Source organism: Hesperophylax consimilis, chromosome 1, assembly GCF_061612785.1.
Source record: "Hesperophylax consimilis isolate HC1 chromosome 1, BYU_Hcon_1.0, whole genome shotgun sequence".
NCBI lineage: Eukaryota > Metazoa > Arthropoda > Insecta > Trichoptera > Limnephilidae > Hesperophylax > Hesperophylax consimilis.
In genome coordinates this window covers 34,251,273-34,270,685 of record NC_142836.1, presented here as the reverse complement: position 1 = coordinate 34,270,685, position 19,413 = coordinate 34,251,273, and the positions used below count along the sequence as shown (strand labels likewise).

The window sequence follows — 19,413 nt, the reverse complement described above, 5'->3', positions numbered from 1 at the left end:
TTAAATCTTTGAGAAATCATATCGTGGGGTTACTTCCAAAAGGACGTAACTACGTTTTTTCAGGTTTTATCAATTAGCGATGATTTTAATGTTTATGTACTATAATCTGTGTCTGGAATAAGTTTGGGTCCCCTCTTATATCGGTAAGTAGGTTTTCAACAACATTTTTTTATACAACATTGAAACTTCATTTTTGTATTTAATAGACAATAAAAATATTATAATAACGTAAGTTACCAATTTTCGGTATTAACCCCACGATATTTGCCCTAATTTCCAGTGATCTTATCTGTAGCTCAATATCCGAATCATCTTTGAACTGTTTATTTTTTTTCTGTTATTCGTGTCTTTTAGGCTGACGGGTAATACTTTTGAAGTGCCTGCGTCCGACTTGAATACTAGCAACACAGATTTAGTGGGGTTGTAGACCATTACTATTTGCAAGATTGCTATACATCCACTAGCCATATAATAGATGGATAAAATTAGCAATTTTTTATTATTATTTTAGGATACAAACAGATGAATTCATAGTTTAAACATACCTAATAAAAAAATATATATCTTTGATTTGTTATTTAACCAAGTATGCAATAGAAGAAATGGCAAAAAGGAATATTCTCACATTATTGAAACCTTTGGTGGTTATTGACCTATAATAATATCAATTAGAAAAACTTCTTGTAGGAATCTATCAGAACAACAGCACACATAAAACAAAGATTAGTATATACATATTATATGGGGCATTCACGTTGGATATATTTGGTTACAATTTTTTTTACATTAGGGCTAAGAATATAAAATTTTCAGAAATAATATTTTAATATGAAAGATTTGTTTGAATATGTTTAAACTTCGATTTTGTTTTGTTAAAATTGTTAATTTTGAGAGCGGTCGTATTTAACATGTAGTAATATTGAAACAAATAATTTTGAGTATTTCCTAGTGTTATAACTTTTCAAAATAATCTTCTTTTTCCAAAAATCATTCATAAAATATAGCAATGTATCAATATCAATAATATTATGTCATTAATATTCTGTAAGTACAAAAAACTAGTTTATTACAAAACATTATGCCAGTCATTATTTTTTTTATGGACAGTAGGTACAAATATTGCTGTAATCTGTCGGGTTTTTCTAACAAAAATAATGCCTTTCTAATAATATCAAGGTAACGTCTATACGATTTGAGTAAGAATGATGCATTATTTGTATTGCATTAGTGGAAAACCCAAAATATTGCAACGAAGAACACACGGATTTTCTTCCTTACTACTTAATTATACATACGTGTCTCTCTCTTCAAGGGAACTTCTACTTCTCCTTCAATGAACACTGAGGACGAGTTGTTTCGCAGAATTTGATCAATTCATCGAATTTCAAGGTTGAAGTTCCGTGAAAGTTCTATTCAAGTTTTGTTATTATATCATTATTGACCAGTTGTTTTACAAAACTGAAATAATTTGAGAACTCGAATGGAACCTTCATAAAACTTTAGTATCAACTTTAAAATTTGATGAATTGTTCAAATTCTGTAAAACAACCCGTCTTAAGTGAAGCGAAGGAAAGGCCAATTTATTCAAAATGGATGAAATTTTTTTTTAAATTTTATCTATAAACATGTAAATCTTCGTTTGTTCAAAATCTTAAATCTACAAAAGTTCTTAAATGATTGCTCTGAAATGTTGACATAACGTTGCATTCGAATACGCGTGTGTTTTTATATACCTATATTATATAGATGTCACCTGTGACAGGAAAAAACATTTTTTTTGAAAACATCGTAATCTGTTGGATAAACATGTTTTTTTTAAACAGCGCCATCTGTTGGACATAAAAGCAATTATTTATCTATCTGCACAGACAGACGAAGCCACAGCAACGCATGGCAGGGTACAGCTAGTGTATTAATAATTATTTTGTCCAACTGTGTTTCAGTTTTGAATGGTCGCAAATTAATTATTTAAACACCGTATATATAGCTGTATGTCATCTTTAGGGATGCTGTGTGGTTCTGGGAAGGAAACATGTTTGAGGGGTGGGTAGGAATTTAGGGATCAGGGATCATATCCCTCCCGCTGCGGCGCAAGGCGATGGGTCGAGAGACCAGTTTAGTCCAGTAACCTTGTCGCCTGAAAGGGGGGTTGCCTTGCGTCAGATGTGGTATTTCTGATTTTTTGTTGAGTTGTTTATGAGTTGGCCCAATGAATAATCCAAGTTACGGACCTTGAGCGCCGAACGCAACATTGTCAAAAATCAAAAAAACCACAAAACGTAAAAACTAATTTTCGATTATAACCATCTTGTACGTTTTCAAGGTAGACTAAATTTGCTAAAAGGGGCCGTTCAAGTATTACGTAAGCAGATTTATTACAATTATTTACCCCCTCTTCCCCCTTGTCACCAAAAGTAAGCAAAGCTCTTACCCCCCCTCTCCCATGCTTACGTAAAAATTGGTACCTATATGCATTTTTCTGTTAATGTATTCTGTTTTTTAAGCGAGTACCTAAACGTATTAATTATTTGTGGGAATCCCCGAATATGTATTCGGTTTTCAAACATAGACAATGTGTAAAAAAAAATAACTACTGCTGAGCAGTGCTGACGTAATCACAATCTCGACCCCCCCACCCCCCATGTCATCAAAAATAAGCAAAGCAAAGACCCCCCTGCCCCCCTATAGTGCTTACATAATACTTGAACGGCCCCAAAGCTCAAAACCAATTTGACTCCCTTCTGAACAAGGTTTTTTTTATCAAACGTTCACGGGGTGATTGGATAGATTATGAATAAATTATTAGGGAACTGCTAATGGTACACGACGCTATACTGTCAAAGCGTTATTTAGGCGTGTCCTATATCACTATATCAATCACCGTAGAATCCCAAACAGACATGTCACACGAGACAGATAATATAGTTATTTTACGTGTGGGCGTGGCCTATATGATATGCAAATGATCTGCTAGCCAAACGATAATTAAAAACGATTATATCAGATGTCAGGTGATTTAGCGCGCTGCCGTGATTACACGGCTGTCTGCTGTCAAAGTGACAGATCCCGTAAAAATAAAATATATTCCATACTCTCCCACTACCCCCTAGTAAATGCTAGTGGGAGGGGGAGTTGGAAAATTATAGCTTCCTTGTAACACTACAACATATAATTTCTATACTACCGTGGTAAATACCTTCTACCACTTTCAACAATCTTTATTGATCTAATTTTCGCTATGGTAATTTCCTCACCGTATCTAATAAATCAGTCAGCTTGATGTACATGTACAGGTTGACGCAGCTCGCTATGTCCATAGCACGTTTATCGTAGGAATAGTCAATAGGTTCGCATACCAGCCGGTAGTGTCCTCCCCATGCCAACTGGAAGGACTGTAAAAGAAAGAAATAACACATTAAATTGACTATTTCATAAATAATATACATTTTTGAATATTACTTTCCAACTACTTTTATACCAATCCATGTCTCCTGGCTAAGTAAAGCAGACGGACTACAAATAGAAAAATATCACATAGTAGCTACATTCCAGGGTGAATGATTACCGTGGTAAGATCTGAAAATTATTTTCTTCCTGCACAAGCTCATCATTGCGATGAATTACTAAAGTTAGATTTAAGTGATGATTAGATAAAGGTTCTATTAGATTCTAATTGATCTAATTAAAGTATACAATTTAATAGGTATTATTAATTTTGAGTTATTTCTCCAACCGAGCCCTCTATGCAAACTTTGTACGTAAAATATACCCACCGCGCTCAAAGCATCGGACTATGTTAAAATTATTCCGACCTTTACCAATAGATGTCGCTTTGATGAAATATGTATTTCCTAAGTGCGCCTAGATTATATAATCGCCACCACCTTCACAGCACGCAGGGGGTATTTCAACTTATCCATAGGTTATCACGTAATGTAAACAAATAAATACTCACAATATGTAGGTAAAAAACTCGGCTAACCTATCCGATATATACCCACCATGCATTGGTTCGAGTACGGAATAGTAAATTAAACTTTATTAATAATTAAATCGAAAATATACGTTATCGCACGGATATACAATAAAGAGGACGCTGAAATCCCCCCTCAAGGTTATGTAATATTTTGTTATCGACATCAACCATAATAATCATAAAATGCATACCTTACACAATAATCGTAAATGATTAGGTAGGTTAAGTATGTATTTTACAGTGAATAATAGGACAGGTATTATTAACAGGTTCTATTAAATTTATTGATCATAGGATATAGGATCTTTGGACTAACCTTATACACGATATAGCTGCAGATGAAAACTTGTCCGGCGTTATATAGCAGCATAAGTTCCCGGAGTTGGAAGGGTTTTCTGTCTTTCATCATTTTGGGCCCGAGGTTATTGACGAAATATAAATAAAGACCAAGGATGATGACTATCGGAATCGGGGATCCAATAAGCGGCCATGATGCAGTTCTGGGATCTGAAAATAAACATTTTCAAAATTTTATTCAAAGACATAATATCTTAGGGTCCCTTTATTTTAGCATCAAAACATAGTGGTTTAAGAGGCGAATTTTGAATTTGAAAACAGTATACAAACTAAGTAAAATGATTCATTGAAATTTCATAAAAATAACTTTATGTCTGTACGTATAATTTTTCTTTAACTAGCCAATTTATTCTGGAGGAATGTGCAGCATTTTATGGGAATACCTAACATTTTGATGAAAGAAAAATAGTATCGAAATGCTCACATTAAATGAAAAAAATTGTGCTTCCAATGAAGCTTTGGTAATACCTTCATCTTGGCGCAGAAATGAAAATCTGTAGAGTGCGCCCGAAACACCCCTCTAGGGGGAGGGGAAAAGGCATTTTTGAAATATACATGTTTACAAAGTAGGTCGAGTGAAGTATAATTTTTTTGGGTGGAATCTGAAGACTTTAATTTATACTGTCGAGAAGTATGACCAAAGTCTGATGAATGAACGAATTTTGTCATTTATCAAACCATTTGTACCTGTACTGTATTTCAAGTACATGCGACAAATATTTTAGACTGGTCGTCAATAAGGGTAACAAAATTATATTTTAGGCTCAGGTCTTAATGTGTTATCCTGGGGCACTTACAAAATTTACGATTTTAGATATATTTCTGATACAGTAGTTTTTGTTGTTGTTACAACATGAAGGACTTATATAAATATTAGCTCAGCTTAATATGGAGGTATTTCCTCTCTTAAATCTGGTAGGTTTCATGACAACCTAATTCTACTCATAACATTCCTGAGTAAGTAGTGAAATACCGGCTCGAAAACTAAGTGATATAAAATATTAAATACACATTTTATATGTTAAATCCGGGACTGCAGAACTTTAACGAAAGAATCGACAGATTTCCTAAAAAACTATCAGTAAAACACGAATGTGTTCTGAGGATGTTGGGACACGTATTAATAAAAATTAAAATATTTTCGCATTTCGTCATTTTATTTATCAGGATAATATATATGATATGAACTTATGTTCCAATATATTCTAAATGTACTAATATTTTTTTAGTAAATAGCCTGCCATGTATCGATGAACAAAGTTATAGGACATGATGGATTATTTAGTTGGAAAAGTGAAACTTCAATAAGTTGTTTTGCAAAGCTCCGAGTGTAAGAATAGTAAATATTTATTTTTTGTATTTGTTTCTAGTAAAGAGTCTGAGGTATGTACATTTTTTTGAGCGATGATTTTTTTCATTTATTTATTGCTATTAAGTTTAATTTGTAGAACTCCATTTTAATTTTTATTTTTTATATATTCAATAGCAATAATATTGAATATATAAAAAATTTAAAAACTATAAAAAAAAAGGATTTTTTTTATCAATTGTTTTGTGTAACTGTCCATGGCAAAGGCTTCCGGACCTAAATTTTTACATCCTTTTAGTAAGAAGCCTAGTAAAAATCCTTACTTAAAAAAATATTGTTTCACACTCAATTTTTGGCAATGTCCTATTTTAATTTTTTTATTTTATTTTAGAACATGTACTGGTGTGAAAATAGTGTACATTCCTTGATTTGTAGCCTTTACAATCGAAAACGTGAACCACTGTAAACATAAATCATGTATATTGTAAAAGCCTTTTACGGCGTCTAAATAAATAAATAAATAAAAAAAATTAAAAAAAAAAAAAAAACAAAAAACTAGATATTATTTACAAACGATGTATATGTTCTAAGGACGGGTTACTCCAGAGAATTTTTAAGTTAATTTTCAAGTTCTATGAAAGATTTATTCATGTTCTGTTATTATTTAAGTTCTTTCAAGCAACTATCCTATAATGATACAATAACAGAACTTGAATAGGACTCTCACAGAACCCGAAAATGAACGTTGAAATTTGATAAATTGTTCAAATTCTTTGAAACAACCCATCCTAGGTTTTACAAAACGATTGTTTGGTGGCACTTTTGTGACAAATCATATAAATTTTCTGAATTTATATTTACTGTTCAATATATGAAAAGAACAAGCGATGAATCATTTAAAATTTCTTAATTTAAATTTACTGTTCATTGCATAAATAGAACTACTTGATTATTCGCTCCTTACAATTTTTACCTAATACGGGTGTTCACGGTGTTACCTGCCTATTATAATCTTCGAGGTCTTCTTTCTCAGTAGGGAAAAAAACTTTTTTTTAAAACCCTTACCAATAATATAAAGAAAATATTATATTATTTAATCACCTTGTTCGTTGTTACGTGTGATTCAAATATTTCTTTGGCAAATGAGCGCCACGCAGTTTTCAGCCATCCTGAACAAATGTAAATTATTTTTACGAATTTCCTGATTTTTATTTTAAGTTAATTTTGTTATAAGCCCTGCATGGGACCGCTGCATTGTGCAGCGATAGAAGGTTTGTCCTAACGTAACAGACAAATCTACACAAAGCCAAGAAACTGTCAGAAATTAGATGTAATATGGGAATCTATTAAATACGAAAACGCTTTTACTTAAATATGTTTTGACGCGTTTTACATATAGTTCATTAAAAAGTGCACAATAACTATACGTAAATCGTTCCTTTGTTGCTGATCTAAACACTTTGCAAACAATAACAAAGCGTTCACGTGAACAAATGCAGCGTCATCGCTTCGGCAGTACATTCAAGACAACATTTGTTATTATTTGACCTGATTTTATTATTTTCAGGTGTTTATTTTGTTTTTAATTGCACAATGTTTTTGTTAAAACTGTGGATTTATGACTCCAAGGTTTTTCCAAAAATTAAGCATTATGTGTAGTCAAGTGCAGAAGTTTTTTTTAATTAATTACTTTTTGGATATTTTCTAAAATTAACACTCTAGCTCACTCTCATCGGTGCCATGGTCACAAATTGAGAAAATTTCCTGTGTTTTTTTAACTCTCTAGTTTTTTTGGAAAAAAGTCTGAAACTAATTTATTTTCGATTATTTTCATAAGTTTGAGTTCTCTTGATTTTAATGGAGGCCTTGGTGGTCAATTGGCTAATATGTCAATATAAGAAAAAAAATACAAGTGACTCGAAACCGAAGGAATGTAATCATGATATTATAGTTGAAATGTTATCCATCATTTACCAGAAACTCTGTATATGCAACGGCTTACATGCAATATATGAATAGGTATTAATAAAATATGCCCACTTCAGATCGTCAACATTTCTAAATTAGAATAACTACAAAGTAAGTATTGTTATTATTATTATTTTCCGGAAACTTTGTATATGCAACAATACATGTAATATATGAACAGCTATTAATAAAAAATGCATACTTCAAATCGTCAATATCAAATTGTAAATTAGAATACCTAGAAACTATGTACTGTTATTATTATTATTTTCCGGTAACTTTATATATGCAACAATACATGCAATATATTAATAGGTTTTAATGAAATATTCCTACTTCGGATCAGGTATTCAAAAATATGTTATTTTCATATCGTTAAATTTTAAAAATAAAGTCAATTGTGAGGAAGAGGGACATATTAGCAGTATATCTACAACGTGATATAGATATAATTATTTTATATCCACGTATTCCATTTGATACATTTTAACGTAATCCACAAATGTTTTAAGTGCATTAGCCCTAATGCTATTAGCATTAAGTACTGCCGTGTCACCGGCTGGGCAGACCGGGATATGTTTATAAAATGAATATGCAAATCAACGCATGTTTGAACGATAAGCAATGTCGCAATATTGAGAAATTCAAAACAACTTTTATTTAGTGACGCTTTATAGGTAAATCTCTGCATATGAAACTTGATTGATTGGGGATGCTATAATCCCAGTAGCTCCGGGCATTAGGAATGGTGACTACAGTGCGGTATTCACATAAAAAAATGATAAATTCTGATGCAATCTTTCATAGTTATTTAATTTTCCCTATTTTTATTATTTATTTTTGTAAGATATTAATTTGAAATCAGATGATTAACTTTGAACGAAGTTATACACAATAAAGTAATAATATTTAAGTTAGTATAAAGTCCTGGGGTTTGAAATGGATCATTATTTTTTTGTGATTGATAATGTTTATACAATATGTTTTCATGTACCTTGTTTATATTTTTCTTGATTATGTATATTATATTATATGTACCTTGATTATGTAAATTAATACACAGCACAGTAACAGCGATGAAATTAAGAAACCCACCTAATATTTTTCTTATATTGTAACTATAAATTGAATTAATCCAATATGTTATCATGTACCCTGATACAGTGTTCCTTAATTGCATATTATTAGATATACCTTGATAAAATTTATCAGGTGTTTTCATTAAAAAAACTAATATGCGGGTGTACAAATATGTCTGAAAAAGTTTTTATTTTGATTACTTTGATAAATATATATGTATATAGACTATATTACTAGCATAACTATTAATGTAAAGTATGGAAACATAATTCATAACAGCAGCGTGTACAAATGTTAACTAAACTAGGCAATTTGGCTGTCCTAAAACGGGAAAATTTCCTAGTTGGACAGCCAAAGCTTCCTTAATATGTATGTAATTATTTGTATCTAATAAATAAATAAATAAAAATAAATAAATAATTTTTTCATTTTCTTAGATTATACATGAAGTAGGGAATCGTTTAAATGTACTGAATTTAATTCTACTTGTTCTAAATAAATAGAACGGCGTTCTTTGTACCTCACAATTGTAGCATCGCGTGGGTATTAAAAATATTAATTATCTGGCTAAGATCTTCTGTTTTTGGGTAGGGAAAATATTGTTTCTAAAAACCCCTACAAATTTACATAGAGAAAGAACACTAGGTATGCAATATAGTTGTGAATGATTCCAAATAAGCGTCCTAAAAAAATTGTCCTACTCTGAAGTATGGCAATGAAACGTGGAACTGGCAGAGGAAAGATGAAAGTAGATTTCATGCTGTATAAATGAGATCCCTGAGGTGTATGTGTGGTAAAACCATGTGTGAGAAATGTGGTGATTCGCAAAGAATTCACGGCTGATGTAAGCGTACTGATTAAGATTAAGATTGGGACGTTTAGCTGGTTTGGGCAGATGAACGAAGAAATGAATGTGAAGAGAATATCTGGCGCGAATATAACACTTGAGTCGGGCCATGTCATAAGTCAGAATAATAGAAGGATATGTATGAATGTGAATGAAGCAAGGAGTGTGTGCCAACATCGATTCGTTTGGCGGTCTATCATCTCTGCACAACGGTGTAATCGTTGGTCGGTTAGTTAATTCATATGTATTTAAAAAATAATATGCTGTGCATATAAATAAGATATTTAGATCGCCCTATGCATTATTAAAATATTATATATACCTTTCACAGGTAACAATCACTTTAGGGTTAAACAAAATTATAATTTTTATTTAAGTAGTGATTTAATTTTGAGTAGATATATAAACAAATATAAAACACAAACCTGTTTCGTATCAGCTTGCACCTTTTTCGGGACTGTACAAATAAATACATACACAATACGTACACAAGGTTCAAGCTGAACCGAAACCGTTTTTTAATAATGGTGAAAAAAAGTGTAAATTGATTGTGTCGGACTCGGAATCATGCAATATCCATTTCATTTGTAACTAAATCAATATCTCTACATTTTAAGATAATCGTGAAATTTTCAAATTGCAAAAAATTTGCACTCTCGTATTTGAGTTTTTGAGATACATTCTTGGAGCCCAGGATGAGTTATATTCTTCTCCTAAAACAACATTTGATTCACTTAGATAGGAAATTAATGATTAGTCTCTGAAATATTATGATCCCGTTTACGGACACGTGTCGAATCCGGAACGTCGAAAACCGTGGGGAAAATTCGGGCGCTGTTTACTGGCATAAATTTAATAATTCCTTTTTAAAACGGGACGAAGTTTGAAATTACCCCGAGAGAAACTGTTGCTCATTTGGACTCGATTACTTCCCCACAAAAGTAATAAAAACAACTGTTTGGCAAATTCATCGCAATTTCGCGAAACAAGACACATATTAAAGGATACCATCGGCATTAATGTGAAAGGATTTGTTTTATTAGCATTTTGCGATTTCTCACTTCATAACGCTCAAATTAGTAAAAAAGATATCTGTTTTTGGTTTAACTGTGGATTGAACCTTTCTCTCAAAATAGTGTTTGCCACCAATATGTAGAGATTGATAGAATTCATTGTCATCGACAACTAGTCTATCTGCGGAGTTTTAGGTCGATTTCCACTTCCAAGATTCTAATTCATCCATTCATTCATTCAAACAAGAAAAAAATCTAACTAATAGTATTTAACAAGGTGTGTCGTGGTATCTATGCTAGACGAAGGACTTTTATCTCTCTGTTCACATAAAAAGTTCAGGTCTGACATATCTATTTCATAGTTCTTGAACCAACCAACGCAACGGGTAAGAATCGTTAAATCGTTATAAGTTAATTCCTCAACATGCCCTCATCCCTTGCAGCCTTATTACGTTACAGCCTTATAATGTCCTACGGGGTTGTCAACTCTTTCAAATTCGCCTATGAAGCAAGCTGCTTTTGCCGCTGTTATTATTATCACTGCTCTGAATTTTATTTAATATGTCAACCAGATAGTTTGATGATTCAGATACTTTATTCGTCAGCTGTATATTCGGTCTAATAGGTGTGTTTGTGCATGCCTAACTAGATTAAACCATTATTTAATCGGTTTCCCAATATAAAAGTATATACTTATTAGAGATAGTTTGTTTTAAATCATTCAAATTTAATGTAAACGCTTTCTATCTGTCACTATTCTCACCATATTTTAGAAAGGGATTAATATTTCAAAGAATTTCGAAATATTATTGCTGTGCTAATATGTTAACTCTTGTTTATTTGCAAATTTGGTTTAATTTAATCGTAATTTTGAGTTTTATTTTTATCTTTAAGCTTATTTTGTAGGACTCCGCAATAATTTAAAGTTTTTCTTTTATATGTTCACATTATTCAATTTAAAAATTTATTTATTTCTAAACATTCGTTACTAGTTTCTAAACTGTGTAATTATTATTACTTGACAGTTGTTTCACCTTCTGAAGGCGGTAATAATAATTAAGATGATTGATAATGCCTTCAGAAGGCAAAACACATAATAATAGATAATTACACAGCAGAAAATATTAATATAAACTGATTTTTATAAATTCAAATAATATTATTGAATAAATATAGGAAAACTCAATTTTCAGATTCAATCAAAAGTTGCGTATATTTTTATTCTGTAAAGCATTTCGAGTTATGTATAAATAAACTAATATTTACAAATTCCCTTTGGACAAGTAAAGCGATGAAAACTTTATTTTATGGTAAAACACGATAAAATGTGTTATCCTTTATTACTGTGGCGTCACAGAATCTATTAATAATATTATTCGCACCTTAGACATTCCGCTTTAATCTTATTCATCATTACTCAATCGGCATATAAACTTGTCCTTAATGTTTAAATAATTTTATTCACATTCAAAGACTTTTGGGTTTAACTTAGAACTAAGCAAATTTGTGTTAAAATATCGGTCCACACAAAGCTATTTTAAATTTTTCATTTTATTGATGATTTCGAATCGAAAGTTTATAAAATTTTGTGTGTATATGCTAGGCGTGTGTTGCTGATATTATTTTTTTTTCATACTTTGCCACCGGTATTCAAAATCATTTATTAGATCCGTAAATAATAATAATAATAATAATAATAATAATAATAATTGGATAATTTGTATAGCGCCGTTTTTGTGAAAAATCACCTCAAGGGCGCTGTACAATTTATTTCCTAGGATCTACATTTGTTATTTAGACCAACTGTGCCAGCACGAGGTTCGTCATCCGTTCAGGCATGTGTCTGCCGCCAATATAGCGCTGACATGTATCTGCTGCCAACAAAGAGCGCTGACACAACATCCTCACATAGACAACAAACCTTGGCAGCACCGCTGTGACGCTCGACGAAGACAGAAGATGGAGACTCTGCTGCAAGAGTCCTAGGTAGCGAAGGAACTGTACCAGCTGCTGCAGGGAGAGAGACTACCCCGTCCACCAACTGTGCCAGCACGAGGCTCGTCATCCGTTCAGGCATGTGTCCGCCGCTAATATAGCGCTGACATGTGTCTGCTGCCAATAAAGAGCGCCGACACAATATCCTCACATAGATAACAGACCTTGGCAGCACCGCTGTGCAAAATCACCTCATCCTAGTTTACCTTAGTCTCTCCAGTCACCTCCCAGCCTTTCATGCCACCTAGTGCATCCTCTCGACCCTTTCAGACTCCTTCCTGGCTCCAATACATTCTTTCTATTGTCGTGATCCGACGATTTCACACCTCTGTCTCAGACCCTTAGGGCTCGCTTATCGCAGGCTATCATAAGCAAAATCTTGAACCAAAGTCAAAGTGAAGTTTATGAGTGTCATCTGTAACAAAATACATAAACAAAAACAGAAAATAAAAACAAAGACAAAAACTTTAAACAAAATATGGCTTATCTGTCCTCCATGCAGACATCCTCGGTTGAAAAGGTCCCGTAAATCCCAACACCACTTGACACTTGAGATATCAGTTTCTATGCTTTTACGTTGGCAACATTAGTCCCGCGCCAATTTTTCGTGGTTTCACAATCTGTAGTCGTGGTGTTTTTGGATTTACCATCATTTAATATGTTTGTTCTACATTGATGTCCATTATTAAATGACAAAATTTTTTAAAAATTCTATAATTATTTTAATTGTTTGACCTAAGAAACCATTTTGCATTTTCAATGCATTTTGAAAATAGGTATTTTGCATTTGAAATGCTTTTCTAAAACCCATTTTGCATTTTCAAATGGAAAAGTTTTGACCCATTTCCATTTTGCATTTCAAATGGTTTTGGGTACTCATTTTGCACATTTCTGAATACAACACATTACTAGCACACGGAATAAAATGATCTTGTTAAAAAAGTGACAGCATGCTAACTTCTTGATAAAATATTAGTCAGTCAAACTATCATTTTTTTTTGACTGATACTTTGTTACGAACTGTTTCAATTCATTCACTTTAAAACTGCAGTCCGATTCGACTAGATTTTTAATAAATTAACAGTATATCATATCAGTAAGTTTGTAACCTAAAATCACAAAAGTAACAAACAAAAAAAACATAGTCAAAAGCTCTTTAAATATATTTTCTCAGTAGCCTTTTTTAACCAGTGAAATAATCTTTAAAAATAATAATGATATTTGGATGATTTTTATAGCGCCGTTTTAGTGCAAAATCACCTCAAAGGCGCTGTAAACTTTCTAACTTCTGTATATCTGTATTTATGAAATGTTTTTTATTAACTATGTTAAATCTGTCTAGTCTGTTTTAAAATCTATATACACTCGTCACTGAACTAAAAAAAAGGAATATTTACACACACATCGTGATCCACGCCCCTACCGCGACACTTGGAGGGTGGTTATTCGCAAAACTTAGTTATAAATGTATTTTATTTTTGTTAGTGCCCAAATAAAAAAAGTTATCATATATATTTTTGCAAGGTTTACAAAGCGTTCGTTTAAACATATCTTTATAATGATAATTTCTTCCCACTCGGTCAGCTATTCGATATTTTGTTATAAAGACGCGTGGATTACTCTCAAAAGTAAATTTACTATTACACTAGACAATTTTTATTTTGTAATTAGAATTGCTTTGTTTATCATGATTATCAAGAACCCCCCGAAGTTTCGCTGTATGAGCGTGGAACATGGTGTATAATCTAAAGATTTTTCTTTATTTGGCCTCGGATAGCATACGAATAGGTAGGTACAGAAGATATTTTATATTATGAATCTCCAGAGCATAAAATAAAGTCTATCTCTCATGTGTTATAATCAAGTCGTAAAGATATATTTTCGGGAATTACATTGCGAACGCTGGCTAAACCTCATGAGATACATCAAAATACTGTAATGTGCAATTGTATATCTTAAAAAGGATAACCCTAAGGAACACCGGTACAAATCAGCTAGTGTAGTAGTATAAAAATATAGTATTTCGTTGAATTCCACTGACTAAGAATTGATCAAAATTCCGTATAAAATATGAATGCTGTATTATTCCAACACGTATTATAGGTACCATTCATTGTATATTTTATTTCATAGCTACCGCATTCCTACGCCCTTTGAAAGAAACCATCGATTGATTCATTGATACGTTTCCCAAAAGAGAATCTGATGCCTATTACTATGATATTCATTAGATTTAATCCTCTCATGACAAATATGTTTTCTAATTTTACGTAGATCAACGCGTGTCTAAGTGTGAAACCTGTTCTAAGACTTTTTTGGCTATTCCGTCGCGTAATTTTGACATAAATAACTACCATTCACCGACAAGGAAAACATATAAAAGTAAATAAACTTTTGGAAGGGAATTTTGGATCATTCCACTCTCCATTCATTATTGCGTTCACCTATCTCTGGCGGTAGTAAAATATCTGTGGAAATTAGTAATAACAATTATTCTACATGTTCGAGGAACGAACAAGGGTTGGGATAGCCGTATTTTAAAGGGCTATTCCACACAGATAAAGCATGGATGAAGTCTATGGCTTATGACAGGCGAATGCGAAAACACAATTCGTAAGGTTAATTCACAGTCAGCTTACCGGGTGGCGAATGAAATCTGCATCTCGAGAATCAACTGTCAGCACTGGAACGGTGATCGTTGTACGGTACCACTCGTTATTTGGAATTGGATTGCGATAAAATACGTTTAAGGGATTATTCCGATAAATAACCGGCGATGGTATACACATTGGTTTTGACAGGACGAACGTTTTTTGTGCGATTGTGCGGCTCACGGCCCTCCGTGGTTATAGCTGACGTGTGTGAATTTAAACTACACACTTCAAATTCTGACCATACTATTGGTTAGCTCACGGCCTGTCAAAAGCAAACGGCGTGACGGAACACTACAGATTACGAAAGAAAATTGTTTGCAATATACATACATTTTATGTTAACCCTTAGAAGACGACTAATATTTTGTAAATATCTCAAAGCCAAATAAAGTATTGATAATTATATTTTAACTAATTGACAGGCATCTAAAATGTTAATATTTTATTTAGGAATTTTGAAATATTAAAATGCATTCAAAACTTCTAAGCGTAGCTCCAAACACTGCACATTGCAGTGCACCTGAAGGTAGTCGATTTAAGGTAGAAGTTTTAAGTAGAAGTTAGTTAGTTTAGTTTTTTTTAAAGTAGATTTTACTGAACTGCTATTGTAGTTGGTCGTATCCTAAGGGTTAAATATTAGAGAAAACATAACTTCTGATTGACCTAACCTAAGCATAAATATATCCAACTAATACAGTATTTTATTGTTACGAGATTCATAAACATTGCAAAGCACTTTGAATCAAAAATATTGATGACTCTCGGCTCTAAATGGCTCTAATAAAAAAGAAAACAACTCTGCTTTCTCTCGCTGAAAGAAAACTCTTCTTCGTATTAATTTTTTTTTAAATACCTTGTTGTGTCTTGTTTTGTTTTTTATGTTTTTATTGTTCTTCAAAAGTAACAATAATTTAAAGACGATATTAATAGCGATTCTGATACGAAAATTTGAAACAGAAAAAGACACGGTTGCATCAACTCTTAGATATATTTCTGTATCCTTTTCTGATTTTATTGTTTGAGAATCGCTTATATTGTCTTCAATGATTAAATACTATATTATGATATTAATTATTATTTTTTTTTGATAAATTAATGTTTTTAAGACAAGATTTTATTTATGCATAGCACAAAGAATAACAATTATTTTTATAAGCAATAATTGTTCGCCTGAAACACTCATCCACATTGAAAAAATCTCCTGATAAAAAATACATGACGCCAACGGGACTCGGACACGGGTTCGAGTCCCGTTGGCGTCATGTATTTTTTATCAGGAGATTTTTTCAATGTGGATGAGTGTTTCAGGCGAACAATTATTGCTTATAAAAATAATTGATATTATGATATGTTAATCATTAAGTTATTCCAAAAATAAAAGTACTAATAATAATAAGTTTAATTTTTACTTTTTATGTAACAAATAGAGATAATCATATCCCGTGATGACGACTTAATTTAAATTTTATTAAAATTTAGTAGTAGAATGAAAACTTTGAAATAATTGTAAAATATTATATTGTATTTTTTGTGCAGTATATTTATATTTCTGATCTCCTTATGTTTTGTATCCAACTTTTTTTAATTGAGATTTAAATTGTATAATATTATATATACTATCATCTTGTTAAACTGTAATAAAGCAACAACATAAAGCAAACTGTTTGTCAACAGAACATTCAATTACAGTAGAAATACAACCATACGTATTATTACACTGATTATAAATAACTAGTTGACCTGTACCCGGCGTTTATGGGACCCATCCTTAGGAGATAGACATATACTATGCTGGGCGTTTATGTAGACCTTTTGAAGTTATACAATTCCGTTGTACATTATTTTGATGTATCTCATAAGGTTTAGCCAGCGTTAGCAAATGTAAGTGCCCAAAAATATTTTTTTTTACACTTGATTACTAAACATCTGCTGTAAGGGTATGTAAGGGCACAAACCGACAGTCGCGGTTTGCCACATTGTTTGATACTATTTAGGGATAAACAGATTATTATTATTGACATAACTAATAAATTTTTTAAAAAATTATTTTATGACTACACATACGACTTACATGACACATCGATTAAAACTGCAGCTTTATTTAATCGCCTAGGATAAATTATTTCTTCTATTACGGAGCTATAATCTTAGCGGTAACTGGACAAAGATGCATTAAAGTTCTATTTTATCTCGATCAGATTAAAGTTCTCAGGTTAAGAAATACGCACAAATTATTAAATTAAACCAAAGCAAACCCTAAAAACATGCATGTGCGACTTAAACCCCGACATATTTACTTTAATCCATTCGATATTTAACCTGAAATCAAGTGTCAAGTTGTATTTTTAAAGAGCCTTTGCATGCAGCGGAATTCTACAAGTTTACCATATCTTAAATCAGTTACGCAGGTTAGTGATTTGTTTTTGGGATATTATGCCGTGTTGCGCTACCTCCTCATCTGATGAGAGACACTGCAATGCTGTCAGAAATGTTGGCTAAAGAAGGAGGTAGCGCAACACGGCATAATACCCCAAAAACAAATCACTATAATACTTTTGGCCGTGAAAATCTCAAATCATACCTACGCAGGATAAGTTTAGTTTAGCTTTTTCATCGTCTAAAATTCATGACTTAAAATCACTTTTTAAAGGTGGGTTGAGTTATCACGGAACGGTTTTTAGCATAGTTAAATTTGAATCTAATTATAATTTATTTTTGAAGTGAAACTTCTTTACGCGCGTCATGCAATTTCGAGGAGTAAAACCAACTCATGACCGAAACGAAAATGCGGGACCGATTAAAGTTCATTTGATGTAGTAAAAGTTTTGAAGTAAAATATAAATGCTTCTTAGCTCATCTCGACAACTGGCGTTGGTGGTGTAATGGTCAGCATAGTTGCTTTCGAAGCAGTTGATCCGAGTTCGATTCTCGGCCATGGAATATTATTTTTTTGTTTTTAAGGAATTTTTTTTTTTTAATGGTTGACCATAATATCAATCCACTAAGTAATATTTTAGGCCTGTAGCATAATTGAAAAGTTAAAGAATGATATAAAATTTTTTATGATGTTAACGATAAAAAAATGAAAAAAAACATAAAATTAAAATAAAAAATGGGCCAACGGCACGCGGTGTTCCCAAGCGGTCACCCATCCAAGTACTGACCGCGCCCAATGTTGCTTAACTTCGGTGATCGGACGAGAACCGGTGTGTTCAAAATGGTATGGTCGTTGGCAAAAGTTAAACAATATTAATTTCTATTCTACCTGCCAATAAATATATGAAAATTAGTATAAAAAAGCCCTAATAATATTGAAAAAATTAGCAAGGTGTGTGCGAGGTTGATAAAAATAATCATTACATACGCGCTTGAAAAAGATCGTAATTACATTAATAAGTTTGTAGGAATTTTTTTTTTCAATGGTTGACCATAATATCAATCCACTAAGTAATATTTTAGGCCTGTAGCATACTTGAAAAGTTAAAGAATTTTATGATATTATTAATTATAGTAATGATAAAAAAAAAAAAAAAACATGAAATTAAAATAAAAAATAGGCCAACGGCACGCGGTGTTCCCAAGCGGTCACCCATCCAAGTACTGACCGCGCCCAATGTTGCTTAACTTCGGTGATCGGACGAGAACCGGTGTGTTCAACATGGTATGGTCGTTGGCAAACGCTAAACAATATTAATTTCTACTCTACCTGCCAATAAATATATGAAAATTAGTATAAAAAAGCCCTAATAATACTGAAAACATTAGCAAGGTGTAAATATTATATACCTAGTTTAACTCACTCTCCTAACTCATCTTCGCTGTCTACAGGCAGAGCGCACGACTGTGGTCGTGAAGAACCGAGGTTCGATCCCCGCTTTAACTAATTTTTTTTTTCTTTTTTTATAACTTTTAATTTTTTTTATCACATGCTACTTATAAATATGTCAATAGACAGAAAAAAAGAGAGAATGAAATGAAAAGAGAGAGAGAGAAGAATACTAGAAGTTTCACTTCTGTCTTGCGTAGGCTTGACACACCCATTTTTTTTAATATATTTCTTAGTAATATCTTAAACTTTTTAGGCATGTTAAACCAACTCCATGGTTCGTTCGTTCATTATTTGTAAATCTAGTATTGTGCTGCACTTTCCTCTAATATTTGAAGTCAGATATATTAACCTCAATCAATATTCTACACCATAATAAAACCTGCAC

General features: G+C 32.1%; 1 protein-coding gene and 2 non-coding genes across 3 annotated transcripts in view; all 3 read right to left on the bottom strand.

Moving 5' to 3' along the window:
• Window positions 1-19,413, bottom strand: part of LOC149426715 (very long chain fatty acid elongase 7-like) — a 58,014-nt gene that overhangs the window by 37,690 nt on the left and 911 nt on the right. Inside the window, exons 2-3 of the mRNA XM_089633022.1 lie at window positions 4,293-4,483; window positions 3,255-3,392 (exon numbers count right to left, since the gene is read on the bottom strand). Of these exons, the coding sequence (XP_089489148.1) occupies window positions 3,255-3,392; window positions 4,293-4,483 (329 nt within the window). The remainder of the gene's footprint in view (window positions 1-3,254; window positions 3,393-4,292; window positions 4,484-19,413) is intronic.
• LOC149426717 (5S ribosomal RNA) lies at window positions 18,315-18,433 on the bottom strand. Its single transcript, XR_016303251.1, has one exon. It is a non-coding gene; the product is annotated as a 5S ribosomal RNA (ribosomal RNA).
• LOC149426716 (5S ribosomal RNA) lies at window positions 18,756-18,874 on the bottom strand. The gene has a single exon (XR_016303297.1). It is a non-coding gene; the product is annotated as a 5S ribosomal RNA (ribosomal RNA).